General features: G+C 36.8%; 2 protein-coding genes across 2 annotated transcripts; both read right to left on the bottom strand.

The window, feature by feature from the left end:
• Window positions 1-747: 747 nt before the first annotated feature.
• On the bottom strand, window positions 748-5,962 carry LOC123951439. The gene is made up of 5 exons (XM_046020139.1): window positions 5,642-5,962; window positions 3,628-3,712; window positions 1,650-1,792; window positions 1,007-1,086; window positions 748-799 (listed from the first exon to the last, which is right to left on the bottom strand). Exons 1-5 carry the CDS (start codon window positions 5,945-5,947, stop codon window positions 769-771), a joined length of 645 nt encoding a protein of 214 aa, XP_045876095.1. The 5' UTR covers window positions 5,948-5,962; the 3' UTR covers window positions 748-768.
• An 11,438-nt stretch (window positions 5,963-17,400) lies between these two features.
• On the bottom strand, window positions 17,401-18,315 carry LOC123951445 (taste receptor type 2 member 7-like). Its single transcript, XM_046020158.1, has one exon. It carries the CDS (start codon window positions 18,313-18,315, stop codon window positions 17,401-17,403), a length of 915 nt encoding a protein of 304 aa, XP_045876114.1.
• Between the last annotated feature and the right edge of the window lie 6,131 nt (window positions 18,316-24,446).

The following is a 24,446-nucleotide window of genomic DNA, read 5'->3' on the forward strand; positions in this document are numbered from 1 at the left end:
TAAAACCCAAGAAAGATTGATTCAGAAAATGGAAGCAAATCATCCAAAATTACATTTATAGGTGATTTGTTTAGGATTTGAATCCATTTTGACTAAATCCAAAACTCAAACTATTCTCCATGTTCATCTTCCCTCCCACCCCTTTCCTACAGATGACATTGACAAGTGCATAAAGAGAGCTAAGAGAAATTATAAATGGACTCAGACACACCCCTCCTTGTCTGCATCCCAGGACAGCACATATTATTCCCATTCTACAGGTGAAGAACTGAGAGAATGTGGTTGAGTAACCTGCCCAAGATCACGTGGCTAGGTTGGGATTCCAAGCCAGGCTTTCTGCCTTCTGAGATCATTATACTACTGCCTTCTGGTGTCATGATTTAGGTTTCCCCAGAAGCAGGTGCTTAGCAAGCATTCTGGTGAAACCATAGGTGGTCCCCAAGTGAAGGTAAAATGGTGACAAGGTAAGCATGTAAGCAAGTGAGACAGGAAGGAAGCCAACAAAGTGCACGAGGCTCCTGGACAGCTGGAATTTAGCCCCCGGGGCAATGCTGGGGAGCAGTGTAGACCAATCACCTCCATTATTACTTGGAGGCTGCTGCTGGGAGCTATTAAGCCCCAGTACTTCCGACTTGCTGTGGGCAGCTCTGGAAGCCACAGGCAGCTTTGGGCAAGGTGATGCTGATGTTGGCTCTTTGCACTTGGCAGAAATGCTCTAGAATGATCAAGTCTGAGCATATATGGGTGAAACCTGTAACTGTGACATAGTCACTGGTACTTTTCCAGAATCCCATTGAACCTAGGAGAAATAATTTATCTGATCAAGACACTGGATTCTCTTAGACTCCACTTAAAATCACTTAAACATCATGTAAATACTTCATTCGCCGTTCTTATGCTAGAGCTTCTATAGGATAAAGTATATATTATTGAAAAAATCATTTGAATAGCCGCTCTAAGAAGTTAATATAAGTGTTCAACAACAATTCTTGAAGTGTTTACCCACCTGTTCTTGCACGTTTGGGTAAACTTCTCTTCTACACGATCCATAAATGCACTGTACACATCTCGCCGCCTTCTGTGTCTCTTAGGGGATATGGCACAAAGGAAGTCAGTGAAATCAAACATGTACTGACTCTAATTGTGGTTTATCTTTTTTAAATTGCTATTTATTAATCTTTGCTTTAAAAACTTGCTCCATATGCCAAAGGCACATCTTGCTGTTTTGGGACATACAGGGATACAAAACAGACTTTCTTGTCCAGGGTAGAATATGAACCATGGTAAAAGTGTGTTTTCTCAAAATCTTTTTATGAGTGGATGACAAAGCCACCTTGTTAGGTCTTCTTACTGAGCGCAGTTCACTCAATGGGCTGCTCCAAATGGGGTGGGACTAACTTTAGGGAAAATTCCTTACAGTATTCAGGCCTCGGTCCACCAGACCAACCATCATTGTAATACGAAAAGAAAATTCAAAATTCTGGATAATCCACTGTTCATATTTTAAGAAAAAACAGAGATCTTTCTGCTTTAAAGCTAGTATCTTTCACTATATACACTAACAACAAATGAAAAACTCCTGCATTAAAGTAATCAATAATAGTTTTGAAGACATCTCTGAACAGCTGTAGAGGAAGAGTCAAGCTCACCGTGAATGAGGCAGATTTAATGGGCCAGGGGGCTTTTGGTAAAATTAGCTTTGAATCCCAGGTGCATTCATGAGGCTTGTAGGTGATAAATCTTTCTGAACTGTTCTTCTGTTTATCATCTTTCAGTGAGGGGCACCCATATACTACAGATACGGAGACAAATGAGAAACAGTAATTACGCAGGTCTTTGTTCATGTCTCTCAGAATTTAGCTGGAGATCAGGGCCCAGGAGAGATGAATTGATGGCCAATTTATAATGCAAATCCAAATAAAATTTTGTTTATCCTGCCCACCATTTCTACTGGAATTAATGTCGTCCTTCAAACTCCAGTTCACATCTACCTTTTATTCCCCAGATTCCCCAGAAATCTCTTTTTAAATTTCTCAGTAGTGCTTTGTGATTTGCGTTCTACTTAAATTTTACTTATTTATTTCTTGAGGTCAGAGTCTGGGTCTTATAAAGTATCTCTAGCATTTTTTTCCAGAGTGACTTACACATAGTTCACGTAAGGAAAGTTGACATGTCCCATTTTAATTGCACACATAGAAAAGACTGTCAATGTAATCCATGCTAAAATGTGTAAGTTATTTATGAATAAATTATCTCAATTTCATAATTATAAAACTACTTGACACTCATTTTTAAAAGAAGAAAATAAGATTCAAACTTTATCTTCCTACTCAGGGACAACCACCATTAACATCTTATTGTTTTGTCTATAATTGATATGTAATTATAACATATAAATATAGAATGCATATATTATCACCCCTGTCCAAATAAGGAATGCTGGGTAATACAAAGTTAACTGTGAACAAGCACTATTCAAATGGCACCACAATAATAACAATTGTCGGGGGTTGGGGGCACCTCGGTGGCTCAGTCCTTAAGCATCTGCCTTCATGATCCCAGGGTCCTGGGGTCAAGCCCCGATCAGGCTCTTTGCTCCGTGGGAAGCCTGCTTCTCCCTCTCCTACTCCCTCAGCTTGTGTTCCCTCTCTCTCTGTCAAATGAATAAATAAAATCTTTTTAAAAATAATAATTATAAAATAATAATTGTGTGTATATAACCATGTACAAGATAACCGTGCTATATACACATTATTATAAGTGACGTATGTGTGTGTAACAGATTTAATGCTCACAATATCTATCTATATCTATGATATAGATCCAATTATTATCATTCCCATTTATAGATAAGTAGACCAATAGACAGTTTAGGTAACTTGGGACAGCTTACTTCCTGGTTTATACTCTTAACCACTTACTCTATTCGTTTTCTATACAGAACACTTTGAGTTAAAAACTCAACCTTCAGGGGCGCCTGGGTGGCTCAGTGGTTTAAGCCTCTGCCTTCGGCTCAGGTCCTGATCCCAGGTTCCTGGGATCGAGTCCTGCATTGGGCTCTCTGCTTGGCAGGGAGCCTGTTTCCTTCTCTCTCTCTCTCTCTCTCTCTGCTTGCCTCTCTGCCTACTTGTGATCTCTCTCTGTCAAATAAATAAATAAAATCTTAAAAAAAAGAAAAAACTCAACCTTCAATAATATATTAAAAGTTGTAGATGATGAAGAAAGCGGATTGCTTCCATTAATTAAGTGGGCATTTTAAAATTTTACCATATTATTAAATGTAATAAGTAAAAAAAACCATCATATGGGTTGTATGTTTTTACAAGTATTCCTATTTTTTAAAAGATTTTATTTATTTATTTATTTATTTATTTATTTATTTATGTAGCGCATAGGGGGAGGGGCAAAGGGAAGTGGAGCAAGAGAGGGAATCTCAAGCAGATTCTGTGTTGAATGGGGAGCCCAACGAAGGGCTCCATCCCACGACCCAGAGATCATAACCTGAGCTGAAATCAAGGGTCCGAGGCCCAACTGACTGAGCCACCCTGGTGCCTCCAAGTATTACTATTAAGGTAATGCAAAAAGTTTACTTTTTGCTGTAGTCATAAGTTTATGATAATGACTTACCTGTACTTAAGTGTCTGGACTTAAATTTTAATCCAAAAGGGTCCCTTTCATAACTTGTCACAAAGTTTGGTAAACTGGGTTGGTACTAGATATGTAAAGAGAAGATTGTACTATTACTAGTAAATATTGTTTATTACTGACATAGTATTTGCTATGTGATTTTTACAAATATTAATATTTTACTGGCAAAATGTAATTTTGTTGATTTTATTATAACATTTAAAACTTGCATATGAAATTTGAAAGAATAATCTAATTCAAGATACTGTATAGCCAATTCATTTTATAGTGGAACAGAGTACTTCCAAATCCTAGTGTGAAAAAATAAAAAATAATATTTTTAAAACCATGAAGTTAAAGGAATCCATTCAAAAGTTGCATTTATTTTCAAATGCAAATAGGGTTGCATGTTATATTTCTGGAGCTGGGTTTATTTCAGGGACAAAAAAATATTTAACAAAGCTAAAATAATTTACTGAGACTGGCATAGAGTAATTATTGACTGTTTTCAGTAAACTATACCACAAAATAGGTTTTTTTAAGATGGTTTAAATGAACAAATTAATATGAACTAAAATAGAATTTGTACACTTCCAGAAACTAATTTAAAAAACATCACAAATGTCTCTGCTTGAAAGCTTAGTCAATGGGGCACAAAAGGGTGAACTCAGGCAGAAGTCAGATAGGATTCTCTTCTTTGTGAGTGATTCTACATCCTGCTAAAGCAAATAGAAAAATATTAAAAGTCTCAAACGAAACTCTAATACAAGATTTTTCACTCTGTAATCAAATGAAATGGGAATCCCCTTAGTTTAAGAAAATTATACTGACATCTGGTGGTTGCACAATTTATAGTACACAGTCTTCAATTCACTTTTTCATAAATACAAATTAATTCAGTTACAATTAAAATGTCCCCATTCCTTAAACTTTTCTTACTCAAGTCTTGTAACTGTAACCGTAACTAGTGAAATAGTTGAATAAACTAATGACATTTGCTGTTTAACTGTCTTTCCCTCAACTCCAAAAGGTAATATAGTTCATTTACTGCAAATAGAAGGGTTTAGATGCTGTAAATGAGTAAAGAAGTTTATGGATCAAGGCTTCTGAATTTTCCAGCTTTTATCCTAAGACCTCCTAAGATTTAACATTCATTCATAAATATTTTGTATATCATTATTTCTTTGGTTACTTAAAAGAACCATATCAAGTGTGAAGGAGTGTTATTCCATGTTATAAATAAGTAAGAGGCTTAATAACTTGTCCAAAATTAGTAGCAATAAGAGGGCAAAGATAGCTAATCTAATCCCAAAGACCACATTCTTAACTGCTTTCTTATATTTTCCGAGAACAAACTTATTCTTTTTTGTAGCTATTTTTTTTATATTGCCAGCCCTATTGCTCCTCTTGTTACTGAGCAAGAGCCATATTTATGTGTAAAATTATAGAACTGAGTAGAGAATATATTCTTTTTCTAGAGGAATTTATTTTGACCTCATTTGTATTTCCTTAAATATATGTGTATTCCCCACCACCATTTCAAATTATAAATCTGATTCTTGCTCACATTTTATTTAAATTATTAATCATTAGAAAAACTCATTAAAGTAACATAATGCCCCCTTTGTCAATTTTTATTTATTCATCCATTCATTTCATGAATTGATTTTATTACTTTCTAGATTGAAACTGGCAATTGAGGTCTATTTCCCAATCACATCTAAGTCCCAACCGTTCTAAAAACTAAGAAAGTTCATCCCAGAGTCATTCTTTCCACCTGACTGATAAAACCGTATCAAAAACATTAACCAAGGTCTTACCTCTCTCCTCTGTCATTTATTGTTGAATCTGAATTGTATTTTTCCATGGGAAATAAAAATGCAGATTGTACATATTATATGCACATACCTTTTTTGCTCATGCAATAGTAGTCATAACTAAGAAATGAATAAAAAATAATACATATTTCCCCTTATCTGTTTTAAGTTATTTTGAATCAAACACTCTTTTATACCTGTCGAAAGTCATGTGGTTTGGGATTGAGGTATACACCATTTGGATATTTTCCACTCTTCACGAACATTAACTTCGCTTTATGTGAATCCAGATATGGGAATGTAGTTATAAACTCGGGGGATTTGGCCTTCTTGGGATGACTCCTTTTGCTGGGAATGTGAAGCCTTGTTTCCTGATAATTACCTCTTTTCCCCCTTCCTTGTTCTTTCTTAATACTCCTTGATGGTTTTTCTGGAAATCCCAAAGATGTATACAGTTTATAACTGAAATCGGGAGGCTTTATTTCCCATATGTTGACTTCCATTTCAGATCGTGGTGGTCCCAGGACTTCTTTTTTCCATTTAGAGTTGAGGTCTTCTGTGGGATACTGCAACCTTCTTGTGACACCTCTGCTTCTGTTGCCTTTCTGAGAGTCAAGGTACGTTGGGTGGAGAGGGTTTTCACCTGTAGCAACCTGCAACAGACATGCCAGTTGGTGAGGTCTGCCGCTATAGCAACAGTATATTGAATATTTTTCCTCCAGGCCAATGTAACCTCTGAAAGATTTGTGAAACAGGAAAGAAAGGCTCCCAAAGCCTGGGTGGCTCAGTGGGTTGGAGCCTCTGCCTTCGGCTCAGGTCATGGTCCCAGGGTTCTGGGATCGAGCCCCGCATCGGGCTCTCTGCTCTGCGGACAGCCTGCTTCCTCCTCTCTCTCTCTGCCTGCCTCTCTGCCTACTTGTGATCTCTGTCTGTCAAATAAATAAATAAAATCTTAAAAAAAAAAAAAAAAAAAAAAAGAAATGATGGGAGTATGTGTGTGGAGGGGGAGGGAATCATCATGGCTGCTGTGAACATCTATTCAGAACCCTTGTCCTAGCAGTCAGTCCCAGCTAGGAAGTCGAAGATAATTGACTTGAAATCAATGTTCTTAAGTCATGACGGGCTGCTTGGGAGAAAGACATGAAAATAAAAAATAAAAGACATAATGTGATAGGTATTACAATAGTGCTATGAGAAACAGAAAGAGTGATGGGCAAACTCTGAGGAAAATAGAATTGACATCACTAGAAAAGTCATTTGGACCAATCTTGAAGGATAAGTAAAAAAAATATTCCAGGTTGTAAAGGAAACAAACAACATTTCACCAAGGCACAGAAGGTATGTAGAATTTGTTATAAGCTATTTCTAGGATACCTATGGCCACCTAAACCACCACAAGTGCATTGTAGCTATTGTCGTTGGAATCTGTGGGTAAGAATCATGGATTTGCTTTTCACTGACCAGTGGCAAGGAAAGGAAACTGTTGCCACATTTCTAGAATTTAATTTATTTCTCAAGATGTTACAGGAAAATGATAATGAGTTTGACATCTTCTTGAAAAAAGGGATAATTACCAATTAAACTATGTTTGGCTAAGTGGAAATAATATAGCAAAGCTTGTTCTTAGGAATAAGGAAATGAGGTGGTGTATATTTCCTTGTTTTGTGCTAGAACTTAGTGTTGTTTGACAATAATATTAAATTGATGCTAAGAGGCTCATAAACTGGAAGAATAAAAATAGGTCAAGACCTTGGAAGTCTAATTGATATAAAAAACAAACATCATGGCATTGAGAGAGCCAGAGAGCCATCAAACTAAGAGGTTGTGGTTAGAGAATGTGGCATTGGTCTAGATCTCCATTTGACTAGGCCACTGGGAGTAGACATGCTCCTCAATCCCCCTGTTGTCACTGAGGCCTGCCTCTGTCTCTATTTATATGTCTTGGGGCTTCCTGACTAACAAAACTTGAAACAAAGCCACATGTTTTTTTGTTTTTTAAAATTTTTTTACTAAGTCATATTTTAAACGGTAATAAATTCTCTCCAATTTTTATGATATTTTATTTTGTCTTATATTATGAATTTAATATCACATGCTATTCATTTGAATAATATGTATGTAACATTAGGCTTTGATAGTATCTGAATCATGTATTGAGATATATCATTGTAGTCCATGGACACCTCAGGAGAAAGAAATCCCCTGGAGGGGAGCCTGGAAGGCTCAGTGGATTAAAGCTCTGCCTTCGGCTCAGGTCATGGTCTCAGGGTCCTGGGATCGAGCCCCGCATCCGGCTCTCTGCTTGGCAGGGAGCTTGCTTCCCCCTCACTCTCTCCCTGCGTCTCTGCCTACTTGTGATCTCTCTCTCTGTCAAATAAAGAAATAAAATCTTAAAAAAAAAAAGAAAGAAAGAAAGAAAGAAAGAAATCCCCTGGAGATCTAGTTGAATGACTGAAGCCTGTGATGGTGCTATCACATCATACTTACTTTAAATGGAAAGAAAAACTACAGCATAGAGAGATACAAAGTTACAAGATGTGTGGTTGAGGAATTAAGGAAAATAAGCCAGCAACATTCTCATTCAGTCAAACGTTTAGTGGTCAATGTTGATATTACAGAAGTTACATTTTGGCCTAGACGTCTCATTGAAAATAAAAGAATACGTTATTTTTCATTCAATAAGCACAGTTACTTTCCACCTATGAAATTATTCTCATCTCTGAAGGACCAGTTTAAATACCACCTCCAGCACAGTGTTCCCAGATACCCCTGCAGGATTCATCCTTTCTTCTAAATAGAGCAATGGAGCTTGACGCTACATTTTGCCTCACATCTTGTATTAAAGTAAATTATTTACAAAATTTGCCTCCAAATTAGATTATAAAATTGATGACACAAGAATTTCTAGCTTTACAAATCCTCTGTAGAGTTCAGCATATTTTAAGCTGAGCCAGGTGAAAATCTGTTTTTCAAAAATTTTTCAATCTTACAAAGATGCAAATTTTATGTGGCTCAGTAAGAGGAATAATAGGAATTCTGTGCTTCCCAAAATCTGAAAATCATAGATTCTGTTTTTGAAAACTCTATCCAAAACCCCAACTATCTAATCATAACTTTTTTCTAAACGATGGAAAGCTTCTTCATACTCGTGACTTGATTTAAATTTGTTCCTCCAATATTTTTAACTGAAGAGTCACAAAATTTTTATCTGTTTTTAATGATCTACTACGTAAAAGAAATAAATTTCTTTGGTTAGCAAATGTACTCAAATTTAAGCTTCTTTTGCTTACATATCTGAGTTTAATTTTATAATATTAGTATTTGGGGTAATAGATATTTAAATAGATTGATATAAATATATAATGGATACCTACATGCTGTCAACATAAGAAAAAGCAGTGTAGTGTGCTATTGTGGTGTGCTATTAAGAGCACAGTGAGGGGCACCTGGGTGGCTCAGTGGGTTAAAGCCTCTGCCTTCGGCTCAGGTCATGATCTCAGGGTCCTGGGATCGGGCCCCGCATCGGGCTCTCTGCTCAGTGGGGAGCCTGCTTCCTCCTCCCTCTCTCTCTGCCTACTTGTGATCTCTGTCTGTCAAATAAATAAATAAAATCTTTAAAAAAAAAAAAAAGACAGATTCCTGACTCACCCCTCTTCCCTCAGGTCAACTGAGACTCAGGAACCTGGAAATCTGTATTTAAAGAGCACAGTGAACCACAAATTCGTGCATATTTGTAAGTTGAAAAAGAAATTCGGTATGTTCTTCTAGCTTGGCTTTCTCCTTCTTAATACATTTTCTCATAATTTCCCTTTTGCAGTATTACATATAAAGAAATTGTTTTTCATAAATAAATCAATCTATCTCATATTAAAATACACAGATTCTAAATTGACAAACAAATTGACAAACTAGAATATTCAAAATAAAAACAAAAGCAGGAGCATTCATTAGAAAATCAGTAATTTCACTTACCATTTGAAACTGAGAGCTTTTTGTAAAATTTTCTAGGGCTGTGTACCTCAACAATTCTTTTCTTCAAAGCCAAGAAAGACTAAACAAACAGTTTATAAGGGAAATATTTACCTTTGCTTTACAAAAGAATCCTACATATATTTAAGTTTTACCCATTTGGGTTGCTAAGAAACTGAATTAATTTTCTAAAGGACTCAAGTCAGAGTAGAAATAAAAAGTGAAAGCACCTCTAATTGCTGAGTGCAAGGACCTCTAATTGTTGCCTAAAACCTAGCAACAAGGCAGTAACTCCTTTGCTCTTTTTTGAAAGGTTGGAAAATCAATATACATGGAAGCTCAATACTTAGTAAATATTGAGAGACGAGAGAGAGAAAAATTAATTGCACTCCAATGCAGTTTACTAAATAATAAGTCTTGACAATTCACCTTTTGTTATTTGTTTAGTGATCTGTTTTATAAGAAACACGAGTCTGACCCTTGATACAAACATGATTTGAGAAGCTGTTTCAACTCTCTCATTACCTTGGGCTTAAGAAGGTTTGAGTTTAGTTCCTCAATGTTCATTTATAAGGCAAACAAAGATGTTAAGTTCTTCTGTCTCACTCATGATTTAACCTACTGATTTCTGCAAAACAGTTTATGGACTATCTGTTTTTAATGGATTATCTGTTTTTAATAATCCAATCCTATACTCAATGGTAATCTATGTCCTGGTGAAATTTGAAAGAAGATTTTGTTATAGAAAATTTCAAATAGGGGCATCTGAGTGGTTCAGTTGGTTAAGTAACTGCCTTTGGCTTAGGTCGTGATCCCAGGGTCCTGGGATTAAGCCCCACATTGGAAAGCAGGAGCCTGCTTCTTTCTCTCCTGCTCCCCCTGCTTGTGCGTTTGCTCGCGCGCTCTCTCTGTCAAATAAATAAATAAAATCCTAAAAAGAAAAAGAAAATTTCAAATATGTACAGAAGTAGGCACAATTGTGTAATGAAGCCCCATGTAACCACCAGACACCTTTAAAAAGTTTCAATTAATAACTCAAAATGTTTGGAATATAGCTCCAGTTTCTCTCCCTCCATTCTGCATCACATCATTTTATCAGTGATCATCTTGGAATGTTTACTCTGAAAGACAAAAATGATTGTATTTTAAAGTATAAGCCCAGAACCGCTATGATATCAAAAGATATCAAACACAATTTATTGATATTGAGAATCCAGGCCAAAATCCACATTTCCAATTATCTTATAAATAACTTTGTTTTGACTGTTTTTTTTTTTTTTAATTTGCTTGTCTGATTTGGGCTAGTTATATATACTCTTGGTTGGTTCAAAATTTCCTATGACCTTAGTGTTAACTTCTTTTTCCCTCATATTTTTCTAGTGGAGTATAACATTTCCCGACCAAAGACCCCTAGTAGCTAGAGTCTTTCAACTACATAAACCATTATTTCATATAAAGTGAAAGTTTGCCACTGGGTGGCAGTGCATTACTTATAATCTTATCCCAGTTTATAACCTAAGCCTCAAAGATAAATTTGCCTGTATTGTTTCCCCCAATGTTCAATTTTATTGTTTTTTGTTTTGTCTGTTTTTACGTTGGAAAATGACAGAATTGAGCGTACTCAATTTTCTACAATTTTGGAAATAAAATCAACCTCTCTTTATGCTATCTAATTTTCTTTCTTTATCTTGCTTAGAGATGCACGATTCTTTCTTAAAAGCCTATGTTCAGGCGCCTATGTATGTTTAGTTTACTAATATTTGTTGTTTGGGATGCCCAAGTTCCTTCCTATAATGTGGCCCCAGATTTCAAGAAGATAATAACTGGCTAGAAAAGGTACAACCTGTAAGAACACATCACAAAACAAGGTACTAAATGCCAGGTGATCAGTCCTGACAGTCACTCTCATGAAAAACTAATGAGGGTAGATCTCTGAAGTTTGAGGACATCTTTGAAGATTTTTTATCAATTCTGATCCTTGATGATGACAGGATTCAAAACAAAAAGCTAATAAAAGGGGGCAGGGGGATTGCCTGTGTGGCTCAGTCAGTTGAGCATTTGACTTTTCAGGTCACGGTCTCACGGTCATGAGATTGAGCCCCGTGTTGGGCAGTGCACTGAGCGTGGAGCCTGCTTAGGATACTCTCTGTCCCTCTTCCGTTGTCCCCTCCCCTCTTCCCCCAAAGGGAAAAAGAAAGAAAAAGGGGGAAAAAGAGAGAAAGGGAAGATGGTTTGGATGGGCAAACTGCATAAAAACTACTGGAGTTGTATTTAATGCTTTCATGAATGCCTTTCCAGAATATTCTGATAGGGATATATTGTCTCATAGTTTATAGATTTGTGTATTTATGTATTTATTTGAGAGATTTATGTATTTATTTATATATTAAATATATAAATAAATATTTGTCTATTTATTTATATGTGTGCCTGTGCAGGAGTGGGGAAGGGAGGGCAGAGGGAGAAGATTCACTCCCCACTGAACAGGGAACCCAAGGCGGGGCGCCATCCCAGGACCCTGAGATTATGACCTCAGTCAAAGGCAGACACATAACTGACTGAGCCACCCAGGCGCCCCAATATTATCACATAGTTAAGTGACTCAAGCTATATTCAGGGCCATCTAAAAATCTACTCTTTGGTAGATAATTTTGAGTTTGTAATAAAATGTTTCTGCACATGAGTTATGTGTGGGCTATATAAGAATCTGTTGCCCAGCTTCCACATATTTAAGAAGGTAATGAGTTATGGCAAAGGAAAACCTCAACACTCTCACTTTCATGTTTCCAGGTACTAAGGAATATGAAGTTTTGAAGAAGGTACTTGAATAACATATGTTTATACAAATGAATTAACTTAAAATTCACTGCAGGAAAAATCTTGTCATATAACTAGTAATTGCAGTTTGAAATGTACCATAAATTAATATGGAAATAAAAGGAGTGTTAAATTATGCTCAAAGTAAGAAAGTAAGAATAAGGGAATTTCCTTGGGCAGAAAAAAATAATGTTAACTGATGCCCTCGTGCAGCTGAGCGGTTTAGCTTTTATTTCACTCCCTCTTTATCAATGGAACAATTTCCACACTGAAAATAACAAACATGAATAAGAGACAATTGCAGCTTGAGAGCGATGAGAATATAATAAAATGACATAGTCACATGGATTCAGGGCCCTAAGGCCCTCTTCATTTAAGAACAATGGGAGAACTGGCCTTAGGAAGTGAGGTGGAATCTTTTGCAAGCTTGAGAGGGCAAGGTTGTGTAGGAGCGCATATCGGAGATTAGACATGCCTGAGTCTACCCTTGACTCAGTTGTACCAGGCAAGCCTCTTTGCGCTCACCCCCTGACATGTCACATGGTGTGGCTTAGAGAATGGATTTTATTAGGGTAATCAATGTACAAGCAAAGACCAGGAAAAAAAGAGGACTTGAGTTTTCCGATCCCCCTAATATCCTCTAGATAGATGATGAGGGCTGGGGCCTGCTGGACACATGGTGAGTGAACATTTTGAGTGACAGGAATTCCTCCTCCTGCTGCTCTTCTGTTTTACAAAGCATATCTGGCCCCAGTGAGGGTTGGACCAGAGCAAACTGAAGAACAAGTTATCTGGGCACCCCCTTCCCGAAGCTGGATACCAACCATTCATAGATCTGTCTGGGAAAGCCAGCTGCTCAGAATCTGATGGCTTTGTAGGACTGTGCAAAGTTGCATTCCTCTCTTTCAATGGAAAATGCTAAGAATCTAGTGGGAAACAAAGATTGAAAACAAACCCTCCTTGGTAGTGGGAGGGAGGCCCTAGTACTAATTATCTCTCCGTCCCAGCAGATCACAATGAATTCTCAGGACCGTTCTCAGGGCCATTAAGACAGTCATGCTTGATATACCACAGAGCCTCAATACATTTTATTTTCTTTTAAAGATTTTATTTATTTGAGAGGGAGAGAGTGAACATGAGATGGGGGAGGATCAGAGGGAGAAGCAGACTCCCTGCTGACCAGGGAGCCTGATGCGGGACTCGATCCTTGGACTCTAGGATCATGACCTGAGCTGAAGGCAGTCACTTAACCAACTGAGTCGCCCAGGCACCTTGTCAATACATTTTAGAATAGGTTTTCTAACAGATGATTAGTGATTGCTATTGGGGAAGTGGTGGTTTCTGAAACCACAAATGGAGACACATTACTATTAAGTTTATCTACAAATCCAGTCTGTATGTGAATTAAGTATCTCTAGTTATATGTGAAGCTTTCACACTGTGCCTGCGCGGGCTGCTCTGCCCTAAGCCTGAGAATGCCTGGTTTGGTGTTATTGATGTTCAAAGCTTGTCTGTTGGTTCGTGTTTCGGTTTGTTTGTTTTCCCTCTCCTCCAAAGGACCTCTCAAATTTACTCTGGTTGGAGACTTTCGCCTTCAGTCATCTATGTAGAATTCACACCCATAAAAACATGCTCCCTTGCTGGAGTGGGAGTGATGTTTCAAAGAAGGGTATGTTCCACATTCACCCACCAAAGCCAAGCATCTACAATGCACAACAGTGTCCCACAGCTGAAACGAGGACCTAGGCAAGTTGGTGAACCTTGCCTTCTCATCTGTCTTTCTGTCTTAGCCCTTAGGCTTCCCTCCCATCCTCAGGTGCTCTCGTCCTTTTCCGGTTCCTCCCTCTGGCAGTTACTAATTTTTGTTCAACCAAATCGGTCAGTCTGCTTTTTATAAACGTCAAAATTACTTGCCTACTTTTATGCCAAATCAAAATACTAATCTTTATTTGTCATTCTAAGCTAAAGCATACTTTACCTCTTTCCTCGAACTGCCAATATAGAATTTTAGTTCTATTTGTCCAACTTCAAAAGAGTAAAAAAATTTATTTGAGATATAATCTGCCCACCTTCCACATAGTGGAAGTTAAAATATTTCCCAACTTATTAAATATTTGGACCAAGTCTTTGCTGTGTGCTAGATACTGTCCTAGGTGCTTACACCCGCTAATAGACTTAATCTCACAGCAACCTTTGGGAACAGGGACTTCTATTATTTCATTTGACAGATGAGGATGCTGAAAGAATGGGATTTGCTCAAGAGTATACAGCTAATAAGCAGCTGGTCCAGGAAGAAAACCCATCTACTCAGAGACCAGTTTCTCAGCATTTACAATACACTGACTCCCAATCAGTGGTTCCCAAAGTGTGGTTTCTGACCACCAGCATGATACCTTTAGAAATACTCGTGGGGTGTAGCAATCTGTCTTACTGGGCCCTTTGGTGGTTCTGATGTCCATTTAAATTTAAGAACCTCTGCTTTAGTGAGGGGGAATAGTGAGCGAATTATTAGTATAGAGTCTAAAACTTCTTTCATGTGGTAGCAAACCCTTGCTTTTTTTTTTTTTTAAGATTTTATTTATTTGTGAGAGAGACAGAGAATGGGGGAATGGGAGGAGAGGGAGAGGGAGAAGCAGACTCCCTGCTGAGCAGGGAACCCCATGCAGGTCTCAATCCCAGGACCCCAGGATCATGACCTGAGCTGAAGACAAATGCTTAACCGACTGAACCACCCAGGTGCACAAAGGAATGCCTTGCTTTTTTTAAAGTGTGATTTTATGACTAAAATTATTATAGAAACTTTAACACATTAAAGTACGTATGGTACAATACTTGAGAATAGTGGTAGAGCTGCCTAAATTTCTTAGAAAATTTAGTATATATTTGAAAAGCAAAAACAAAACTTATTAAGAATTTAAAGATGGTTTAAAGAAAAAAAAACTGCCATCTGATTTTTCTTCCTTGAAACTAGGTATTGGAAATATCATAGTAAACCACAATGGGGAAGTGCAGGCTTTTTTGCTTTGTGTTTTTTGTTTTATTTTTTTATTTTTTGTTTTTTGTTTTATTTTATTTATTTTTATTTTATTTATTTATATTTTATTTATTTGACAGAGAGAAAGCATGAGAGAAAGAAGAGCGAGTGGCAGTGGGGAGCAGGGAAGGAAGAGGGAAAGGAAGAAGCAGGCTCTCCGCTGAGCAGGAAGCCCGATGCAGGGCTCCATCCGAGGACCCTGGGATCATGACGTGAGCCAGAGGCAGACGCTCAACTGACTGAGCCATCCAGGTGCCCCAAGAAGTACAGTTTTTAAAAAAAAGGGACATAAGCACAGACTTAACAACTTTTTAAATTAGTTAGTAAAGCCTATTGCAAAAACTAAGGGTCTCTGAAAATGCAAACACATTTGAAAGTTCAGAATCATTACATAGAAAACTGGATCAATAAACTTCTATCCTTTCTAATTCCCATCAACTCCATGGAGTACCGTTTCCATTGTCCTATCACCTCTATAAAACTGTACACCCCTACAGAAATGAGAGACCAATATTTGGCATACCCTGAAAGAGCATTTATTGATGTAACTTATGTACTTTGAGCATAAATGCTTTGTGCTCAGTGATACTGTAAAGCAACTGTTGTTATACTTTCCGAGTTAGGAAATTAAAATATTTTCTTACATTCATCTATGGCATAGAGCATGGCCTTATAGCACAGTGTTATAAGAAGAATTCCATTATATATTTGAGTTCTAATTACACCAATGAGTGTAGCTGATGGACTTTAAGAATGTAAAATGACCTCTCCCAACCTTACTTTTGCAAGTGAAAATTGAGATAATGCCACTTCTACTTTACAAAGTGCTCTGAGGATGAAGTAAACAATTGCATATAAAAATATTTTATAAAGTAAAAAAAAAAAAATCACACATAGGTCCACACAAAACACACCTACGTTTGTTTGTTTTTTTTCATCCTTGCAACTTCCATTTCACCTAATGACAATTTATTTACAATTACAGTAACTGCACATCTGTTTGTTTGTTTAGGAGCCAATGAGGGTTTCCAACAGATATCCTGAGGTGTAAGATAATACAAAAATGATTTTTCTTTCGTAAAGCAAGACTTTAAAATCTTTAGAAAGAGCAGAATTCACTTAAATCTATCAACATACTCAAAACTTTTACCTTAGATCTTCAAGTCATTTGCTGCTGCCATACCCCAGACAACATTTCCAGTCAGAAAGAATCAACACACCAGTTAGGGGGTAAAGACACCAGCTGAACATTTTCCTGCTGGGACTTCATTGTCAACGACCTCATTCATATTCTCTCTGGGCATGAGCTTAACACTTCAGGGAGTTGAAAAAGATTTATTCATCTTGTTAAAAATGGAGACCCTGGATTTTGTGTGTGTATGCACATGCGTACTAGCTCTATTTGCATCTTATCATTTATGAACCTGAACCAGTAACTGTCTGTATATCTGAATACAATTGCCTTAACATATATACACTTTTTGCATTCTAATAATTATTACACTAATGATGCTCTTTGAGAAATAGTTAGGTTTACTCAAATAGTCAAATTTTTTTAAACTTTTTTTTTAATTTATTTATTTGACAGAGAGAGATCACAAGTAGATAGAGAGGCAGGCAGAGAGAGAGAGAGAGGGAAGCAGGCTCCCCGCCGAGCAGAGAGCCTGATGCGCGACTCGATCCCAGGACCCCGAGATCATGACCCGAGCCGAAGGCAGTGGCTTAACCCACTGAGCCACCCAGGTGCCCTCAAATAGTCAAATTTATTATATTGTTCCAACTCTTAGCCTAAATCAGTCTGATTTTGCTTATCAAAACCAGTAGATTCTCAATGACCTGAGAAGACCGGTAACAGATCATTTTTTCCTGATTTATAACACAATTAGCACTCTACTGCAAGTACTAATTATTTAAATGTGTCACTATCATAATATTTTTAAACATAGAATCCCTAGAAAAATAAATATCCTATCCATCCAGTATCACAATTCGCGCTTCCCATGTCCTGGGTTTAGGAGATGAGAAGGAAATTGCCAGAAAGAGAGCACACAAAATACATGCGTAACCAGAAACAAAGCATAAGTCCACTGTATCCATGTCAAAGAAATACACAATATTTTACATTGCTTATTCTCTTCATTGATTCTTTTTGAGGCAGAGAAGTCTCCTGAAAGGTTGTTGGAATTTTGAATTACTCAAGATGATTATAATTGAATGGCCGGAGGGAAATGCTGCCATTATATCCTTTAGTACAAAGAAGCAATGACTTCTATAAGGAATACTGAATGTCATATTTGCCATGAAGGCAGCAAAATAAGAAATAAAGAAGCAAAAGAACGTCATCACTGTTTTTAATGCATTTATATGGGCTTCTGTGCTGGCATTTCTAACACCATGAGATCCATTTTGCATCCGATGAGTGTGCTTGTAGAGAGAAATGAGTAACATAAAAGTGCACATCACAAATAGGGCTAGAGGAAATAGTAATGCCAAGTTGACAAGAAGTACTCCATTAATTTGCCTTATCTTGGGTTCAGTCCTCTTCAGCGTGGCATTCTTGAGGACATCATCATTGTTTGCTTCTTTAGGGTAATCAGCCTCAATACACAGAGCTGCTGTGCTCATGGATGCCAGAAAGCTTCCCAGAAGCAGCCAACTCATTACCTTTGAGATCCTGAATTTCAGCCAAAGAAAATAGGGCTGCGTGAAGCCTGATATCTTGAGGCAGTAAAATACAGAAAGGCAGGTGGCAAACCAGAGACTGACAGAACTGAAAAACATCCAGAAGAACAACATTGCTGCACCATAAACTTTTACCCTATAAAAGAGTGGAAAGAACACAGAGAAAAAACTTTGCACCATTAACACCATCAGCAGACCAAATCTCGACATCCCTATACATAGGAAAAGGAGTTGCATTGGTGTTAGCTTTCTGCCTTTGATCAGTTCTTTACAGTTGATGAGGATAAGAAATCCATTTACTATAATCCCTATGATAAATTCTGCTGACATAACAATAACATGAGGAATCGCTGACAAGGAGGAGGCCATGTTTCCTACCACAAGTCCTAGCTTTTTCTCATGGATGGGGATTAAATACCTCCTCCGGATGACCTTGCAGATAGGAGCATACAGCCCTGAGAAATCTGATCTTCTTCCAACTCCTGGATCATAAGTAGAACCTTGCAGCCGACTTATACCCTAAGGGAGAAAATCAGAGGGACTACTTTTTGAATCTGGTGACTTTGAAAGAAACTGTGGGGATGCAAATACAAAGATTTGAATGATGATGAGATCTTCCGATTACATCCTAGGGAAAATTGCCAAATTGGCATTAATCAGTTATTACCCTTATTCGACTTTGCCAAAAAAATATGATTATAAGTATGTTTTATTTAGATTACTACTATTTCCTTTTTGGGGTTTGTCTTTGTTTTTGTTTTCCCAATGACAAATGATACCACCTCAGGACAGACAACTATTTTTTTATTATTGCCACAAGTATTAAACCTCAGATGTGACTCTTTCCTCATAATAATTTTCTTTTCCTAATAATAATTCCAAAACATTTTAAGAAATTTCCTCCTCCCCACTCCCTACTCTCCCTACCCAACAAAAGTCATTTCTTGGGATTAAGAATTCCTTCATTCCTGGGATGAAGAATCATCCTTCATTCCTCTGAATGATCTCTCATATTTTTAAGTTTTCTTTATAGAATTCTGACCCCAGTTTCAGCAAACTACAGTGATAGAAGTAGGGCTTAACTAGTACAACCAATTCTTATGTTGCCATCATCCAAGGCTCATTTCAAAGGTTACTGCATCTCTTGTTACAAAGAGATGTTCACATAACCTTACTGAACTTTAGGTACATCACATGTCAAATGTAAATAAATCATTATTACTTCATAAATAAAATATGGTGTTCAAGCCGCTTAGCTCAGTGGCTAGGTCATACTAAACACTCAACAAATATTACCTACTAGTCATGCTATTAAATGTCTGTCTTCATACTGTGTTTACCCCAGCAAGAAAATAATGATTCTATTAAGAAATATTTTCACTAAGACAGTTGAAATAGTTTCAATAAGAAATAAGACTTATCTATATGCTGCCTATAAGGGACACACCTTAGGAGGAAGGGCCTACTCAAACTGAAAAGAAAGGGATAGAAAAAGACATTTCATGCAAATGGAGCCAAAACAAAGCCGGACTGGCTGTACTTATATTAGACAACATAGACTTAAAGACAAAGACTGCAATAAGAGATAAAGAAGGACTTTACATAATGGTGAAAAGTGAATCCAACAATAGGATATAACATATGTAAATATTTATGCACCCAACATAAGGGCACTTACTATATAAAGCAAATGTTAGCAAACATAAAGGGAGAAATAGAAATACATTAATAGTAGGGGACTTTAATACCCCATTTACGTCAATTGGATAGATCATCCAGACAGAAAATCAATAAGAAAACATTGGTCTTAAGTGACATGTTTAGGCCAGATGGACTTAATAGATATATACAGACCACTCCATCCCAACCAACAGAATATAGATTTTTCTCAGTGCACATGGAATATTTTCCAAGATAGACCATATGTTAAGTGACAAAACATTTAATAAATTTAAGAGGACTGAAATCATATCAGCATTTTTTCCAACAAGGGTATAAAACTAGAAATTAATTACATGAAGCACATAAAAAAATTCCAAATATGTGGAGTTTAAACAACATGCTATTGAACAAACACTGGGTGTAAGATGAAACAGTGGAGAAATAAAAAAATACCTTGAAACAAAATGGAAAAGTATCATACTAAAATTTTTGGGATGCAGCAAAAGCAGTTCTAAGGGAACTCATAGTGATACATGCCTATTTCAAGAAACAAGAAAATTCTCAAATAAACAATCTAACTTTACATCTCAAGATCCTATAAAAGAATAAATAAAGCCTAAACCTAGCAGAAGGAAGGAAATAAAAAGATTAGAGAAGGAATCAATAAAATGGAAAATAGAAAGACAATAGAAAAGATCAATGTAACTAATAGTTCTTTGAAAAGATAAGCAAAATTAACAAACTTTTTGTTAGGCTGACTCAAATAAATAAAATCAGAAATTAAAGACATGTTACATTAATATGACATAAATGCAAAAGATCACTAGAGACTACTATGAACAATTATATGCCAACAAATTAGACAACCTAGAGGAAATGAATAAATTCCTAAAACATACATCCTACCAACAATGAATCATGATGAAATAGAAAGTTGGAACAGACTGATTACTAGCAAGGAAATTGGATAGTAATCAAAAACTTTCCAATAAAAAAAGTCCAGGGTGAGATGGCTTATCAGCGAATTCCACCAACCATTCAAATGATAATTAATACCAATCTTTCTCTGGGTGCCTGGGTGGCTCAGTGGGTTAAAGCCTCTGCTTTCGGCACGGGTCATGATCCCAGGGTCCTGGGATCGAGCCCAACATCGGGCTCTCTGCTTGGCGGGGAGCCTGCTTCCCCTTTTCTCTCTGCCTGCCTCTTTGCCTACTTGTGATCTCTCTCTGTCAAATAAATAAATAAATAAAAATCTTAAAAAAAAAAATACCAATCTTTCTCAAACTCTTTCAAAAAATAAAAGAGAGGGAATTCTTCCAAACTCATTTTATGAGTCTAGACTGACACCAAAACCAGACAAAGACACCACAAAAAAAGAAAATTACAGGCCAAAATCTCTGTATCAGAGTTGGTTAAGTGTCTGACTCCTGATATCAGCTCAGGTCTTGATCTCGGTTCAAGCCCAAATTTCAAAAAAAAAAAAAAAAAAGTGGGCAGAAGATCTGGATAGACATTTTTCTAAAGAATACATATAGATGGGCAACAGGTACATGAAAAGATGTTCGACATCATTAATTATCAGGGAAATGCGAATGAAAGCCACAGTGAGAAACATCATCTGTTAGGATGGCTATTATCTAAATGACAAGAAATAGCAAGTGCTGGAGAAGATATGAAGCAAAGGGAACATTTGCGTGCTGCTGATAGAAATGTAAATTGGTTCAACCACTATGGAAGGTAGTATGGCAGTTCCTCAAAAACATTAATGATAGAGCTACCATATGTTTCAGCAATTCCCCTTCTGGGTATTTATCTGAAGAAAACAAAAACACTAACTCAAAAAGATACATGCACTACCATACTCACTGAAGCATTATTATTATTATAAAAGCCAAGATATGGAAACAACCTAAGTATCCATCAATGAATGAATGGATAAAGAAATTGTGATACACACACACACACACACACACACACACACAGAGGAATATTATCCAGCAATAAAAAAGAATGAAAGAATGAAATCTTACCATTTGCAACTATATGAAGGAACCTTGAGGGCATTATGTTAAGTGGAATATGCCAGACAGGAAAAGACAAATACTGTATGATCCCTCTCACATGTAGAATCTAAAAAAACAAACAAATAAGCAAAAAACAAACAAAAAAACCCCAAAGCAAAACAAGCCAAGCTCATAGATACAGAAAACAGAATGGTAGTTGAAAGAGGCAAAAGGTAGTAAGTGGGAGAAATGGGTGAATTATTTGTTTTTTGTTTACATAAGTTGAATAATTTTTTTTAATAGTAAAAGTATTGAAAAAAAAAAAAAAGCAAAGAGCTGGATTTGTCACCTGTTGTCCACACACTCTGATGTTTTTTAAAGTCTCCCAGGGTCACTAGTACAACAAGCATCCACTAGCCCAGGAAGGTAAATGTCATTGCTACCTCTGGAATATTCCCCAAGGGCTTCCTTACCATCTACACCCATTTCTACACTTCACAACTATTCAAAATGCAGCAAGATTTGCCCCATCTCTATCTCTTCTAAAATGCTGGTTTTGTGACCTGTACATAAATTTTGTCTTTGATTTCTGGACTCACCATCACCCTTGTCTATAAACCTTGATTTTGCCCTGGGGAATGATATTTGGTTGCCCCAGGCCCTCCAGGAGTCTATTCCCAATTGTAGGTATAAATGAAGAAGCTTCATCTCAATTCTAAACTCTGGACTAGTCTCATGATTAGAATGAGAGAAACAAAATGGGATTTGTACAGTTTACAGCTTTGTGTCCTATATTATCTCTCTGAGACTGGATCATATGTATTGAATGATTACTTTTAAAAGGATCTGATAACTGAGTTTTCAAATACCATAGACTTCTACAGAATCTGGTTCTTAGTTAAACTAGAAATTAAATCAACAATACTCTTCTATTTTGTACAAATTTTGTTTTAATTAATACTTCTTATAATTGCGTTTTCACTGAATGAGGTTGTTGAATTAAGATGCCTGAGAAAATGATGTACAATTTAACATATACATAATCAGCCAGTTTACATTTGCATGACAAACTATTGATTGTGTAATGTTAGGCTAAAAATCTTTTTTTTTTTAATATTTTATTTATTTGACAGAGAGAAATCACAACTAGGCAGAGAGGCATGCAGAGAGAGAGGAGGAAGCAGGCCCCCTGCGGAGCAGAGAGCCCGATGCCAGGCTGGATCCCAGGACCCTGGGATCATGACCTGAGCCGAAGGCAGAGGCTTTATTCAACCCACTGAGCCATCCAGGCGCCCCTAGGATAAAAATCTTAAATGTATACTGTCTCTTGGGGAAATGTTTACAAAAGATTTTATTTATTTATTTGAGCAACAGTGAGAGAGCAGAGTGAGAGAGATAAAGAGCACGAGCAGGGGGGCGCCTGGGTGGCTCAGTGGGTTAAAGCCACTGCCTTCAGCTCAGGTCATGATCCCAGAGTCCTGGGATCGAGCCCCGCATCAGGCTCTCTGCTCAGCAGGGAGCCTGCTTCCTCCTCTCTCTCTCTGCCTGCCTCTCTGCCTACTTGAAATCTCTGTCTGTCAAATAAATAAATAAAAAAAAAATATTAAAAAAAAAAAAAGAGCACGAGCAGGGGAGAGGGGTATAGGGAGAGGGAGAAGTAGACTTCCTGCTGAGCAGGAAGCCTGACTTAGGTCTTGATTCTAGAAGCTTGAGATCATGACCTGAGCCAAAGGCAGATACTTAATCAATGAGCCACCCAAGTGCCCTGGGAAATTTTTTTACTAGGATAAATGTTCATTGCTTTTTTCCCCATACTATTATAAGGCATTATGAAAAAGATATAGGCATATACCTGAAATATATCCTATTCTAATGCAGAAATAGGGATCTTTTTGGCATTTCAAGCATCTTTACCATAGTAATCAACATCTAGTAGGGAGATAGCAATTACATTATTTTCTTCGTTTTCCATTATTTCTTTTCTATGGCCCTTTCAGTTTTCTGTGGTAAACTAGAGTAATAAAATATGGAGCAATATAAGGAAACTCTGGTTAGCCCCCCCAAAATTAACAAATTGATTATAATCAAGATTAATTTCTCATAACAAAGATTCATTATAATTTTAACTATATTTTATAAAATGTACTTCATTATTAAAACTGCATATTTATTACAGCAACTTCAGAATACATAAATGCTATGGATACATAAAAATTTAAGAAAATGCGATATCACACAAAACATTTTATAAACAGTTATTTTGAATCTCATTTCTTAGACAAATACATAATTTATAAGCTGGGTTCTATTCCTGCTGAGTGTCCAAGTGCTTTCACATTTTTTGCTGAGTTAGTTTCAAACAACCTTGCATATGTCATATTCATACAGGTGCAGCTGGTGGCATAGTGTTTGGGTTATATGATTCTGCTATGAGATTTGAATTTCCCCAGCACTTATTCCATTCTGAAATCCTGGAATCTCGCTCTCATTTGCTTCTCTAAATATATCACTTAATTGAAGAGAAAGCTTGAATTTTCCAAGAACTAGTCTAAAGGCATAATTGACAGTCAGCCACAATTTACCTGGTTAGTATTTGCATTTGTGATTTTCCTGTCATATGTGGACTGTTTTGCATTTGCTCTTGTTGAATCCATTTTGCAAGAAAGTGTTAGTGAAGAGCTCTTTCTCAGATCTAGGGGAAGTTAATGGTGAGTGAGAAAGTCTTGAAGTAAATAACTCATAGGGTTGTTTAGAGGTCTGGGAAAAGCAGTGGCCAAATGGAGAGAGATGATTTTCTAATTAAATATTTGAAAGCTTTACTTAAAAATAAATTTG

The sequence above is a fragment of the Meles meles genome, chromosome 10, assembly GCF_922984935.1.
Source record: "Meles meles chromosome 10, mMelMel3.1 paternal haplotype, whole genome shotgun sequence".
Classification (NCBI taxonomy): Eukaryota; Metazoa; Chordata; class Mammalia; order Carnivora; family Mustelidae; genus Meles; species Meles meles.

What these genes read in the sequence shown, in the direction of transcription:
- LOC123951439 (XM_046020139.1), bottom strand. Translation starts at nt 5,947, where the DNA reads ATGGAAGTCAACATATGGGAAATAAAGCCTCCCGATTTCAGTTATAAA. An exon ending in GTCCAGACACTTAAGTACAG is followed by an intron (nt 1,793 to 3,627) that starts GTAAGTCATTAT and finishes CCGTATCTGTAG; the next exon opens with TATATGGGTGCCCCTCACTG. An exon ending in ACCCAAACGTGCAAGAACAG is followed by an intron (nt 800 to 1,006) that starts GTGGGTAAACAC and finishes TATTTCTCCTAG; the next exon opens with GTTCAATGGGATTCTGGAAA.
- LOC123951445 (XM_046020158.1), bottom strand. Translation starts at nt 18,315, where the DNA reads ATGGCCTCCTCCTTGTCAGCGATTCCTCATGTTATTGTTATGTCAGCA.